Source organism: Cyprinodon variegatus, unplaced genomic scaffold (assembly GCF_000732505.1).
Source record: "Cyprinodon variegatus isolate N-32 unplaced genomic scaffold, C_variegatus-1.0 Scaffold1475, whole genome shotgun sequence".
Lineage (NCBI taxonomy): Eukaryota > Metazoa > Chordata > Actinopteri > Cyprinodontiformes > Cyprinodontidae > Cyprinodon > Cyprinodon variegatus.
Window position 1 is genome coordinate 49,500 of NW_015151928.1, and position 1,865 is coordinate 51,364.

General features: G+C 54.2%; 1 protein-coding gene across 2 annotated transcripts in view; it reads right to left on the reverse strand.

Moving 5' to 3' along the window:
• The window catches only part of LOC107103532 (target of rapamycin complex 2 subunit MAPKAP1-like), a 15,446-nt gene that overhangs the window by 10,018 nt on the left and 3,563 nt on the right, over positions 1-1,865 (reverse strand). Inside the window, exons 3-4 of one of the 2 annotated variants that reach the window (XM_015403264.1) lie at positions 598-636; positions 308-397 (exon numbers count right to left, since the gene is read on the reverse strand). In XM_015403264.1, coding sequence (XP_015258750.1) covers positions 308-397; positions 598-636 — 129 coding nt within the window. The remainder of the gene's footprint in view (positions 1-307; positions 398-597; positions 637-1,865) is intronic. The other variant, XM_015403265.1, reaches the window with a different exon arrangement.

Consider the following 1,865-nt stretch of genomic DNA (forward strand, 5'->3'; position numbering starts at 1 on the left):
AAAGTCCAATGGATTGTTTCTTTAACGTGCTCTTTTGTTCACGCTGAGGATCCGCCACATTAGGGGCCGTCCCAAACACTGTAGTGGGTGGGGCCAGTGGACGGTTCAGCCCTTAAGCAGCAGGTGCGCGGCGGCCTGATGGCAGAGGAACATAAACTCCGCTGGTTTCTTCGTCACACTGACAGAAAATAAAGAGTTAGTTTATAAATAAGATGTAATAATTCCTAAATGGAAGGTCCTCTTTGACCGAAAACATTTGATTTTAGAAACGGCTGAATCAGGCGGCAGAGAGGAGCAGGAGGCGTACCAGAGTGGGAGCTCGTCCTTTCCTTCCACTGGACATTTTTACATTTGATCTGGTTCTGACGCTCCTTCCTCAGTCGCTCCAGTCTTTGCGCTGAAAAGAGAGACAACAAATTTTACGTCCCGTCGACTAGCAGACTAGTCCAAGTTACTCAGTCTTTCATTTCTAAATGCTACAGAACATCAAAGCTGCTTTCCATCTGATCAATAAGGTTCTAATTAGGAGGGAACCGGGTCACTCTGGACCTCCAGGTGGAACCTCTCCACCGTCTCCTGAAGAACAGACCATCTTACCCGCAGCCCCAGCCTTTTCACAGCTTTCCTGTTGGAATCCTGATGAGACAGCCACACAGGTCAGTACTTCAGAACCCTGCAGAACCCAGCCATCCCAGAACCTCCACACCAACAAACATCTCACACCACCTCCCTCCCAGCAGAACCTTCAGGATCATCTTCCTGTCTGATCGGCTCCATGAAGGCAGAGATGCACCCATCGCTCCGGTCCCAGCCCGGTCCTCCTACCTCAGTCCGTTTAGGGGGGCCGGGTTCTATTGGATCACATCCTAAAAACGGTGTTGGTGTTTCTGTGTTCAGGGTGAGCAGAACCTGCTGGACCAACTGGAACCGCGCTGTCGGTGCATCTCTCCATCAAACTGACCCACATCCCAGCTTCAAAGCTTTGAGGAGAAGTTCTGATGAACGGCTGCTGCTCTGACCTCCAGGTAACGTTCCACACCTGCCAGCTAGAAACAAGCCTTCATCCAGAGACGCCCATCAGACTGAATGTGGTCCAGGTCAACATTCTTCAGGTTTCCACTGGATCCTGAACGGATCACATTTAAAGAGTTAACTGGACAGTCCGTGGAGTTCATGGTGCCTCTACGACTAACAGGAAGTAGTCGTAGCGCCACACAGCGTTGCCATGGATACAAGCACCTCCTCTGCGCTCAATAAAAGCCACCAAAAGAGCAGGTGTGACCATGGACACCATGAACTGAGCCAGACATGGGGGGGGGGTCAGCTCCTGAGCAGGATGGACTGGCCATGGACGGAGGCAGCAGCTGATCCTGGGACGGCGGCCATGTTTCCCAGGATCACAGCTTCAGCCTGACTCCATCAGGTGGATCAACACCATGGACCCACTGGCTCCTCTCCTGGAGAACCTTCCTGCCTGCAGCTAAACATTAGGGTGATGGCAGGGAGGCCGTCCTACAGAACAGCAGGTTTGATTGATGCCTACGAGGATTAGATCACTGATTACTGCTCCTTTAACCAGACGGGCCTCTGTGAGCGCTGCTGCTGCAGGAGCAGCCTGCAGGAGCAGCCTGAGGAGGAGCAGCCTGAGCAGGAGCAGCCTGCAGGAGCAGCCTGCAGGAGCAGCCTGCAGGAGGAGCAGCCTGAGGAGGAGCAGCCTGAGCAGGAGCAGCCTGAGGAGGAGCAGCCTGAGCAGGAGCAGCCTGAGGAGGAGCAGCCTGAGCAGGAGCAGCCTGAGCAGCAGGAGCAGCCTGAGCAGGAGCAGCCTGAGCAGGAGCAGCCTGAGCAGCAGGAGCAGCCTGAGCAGG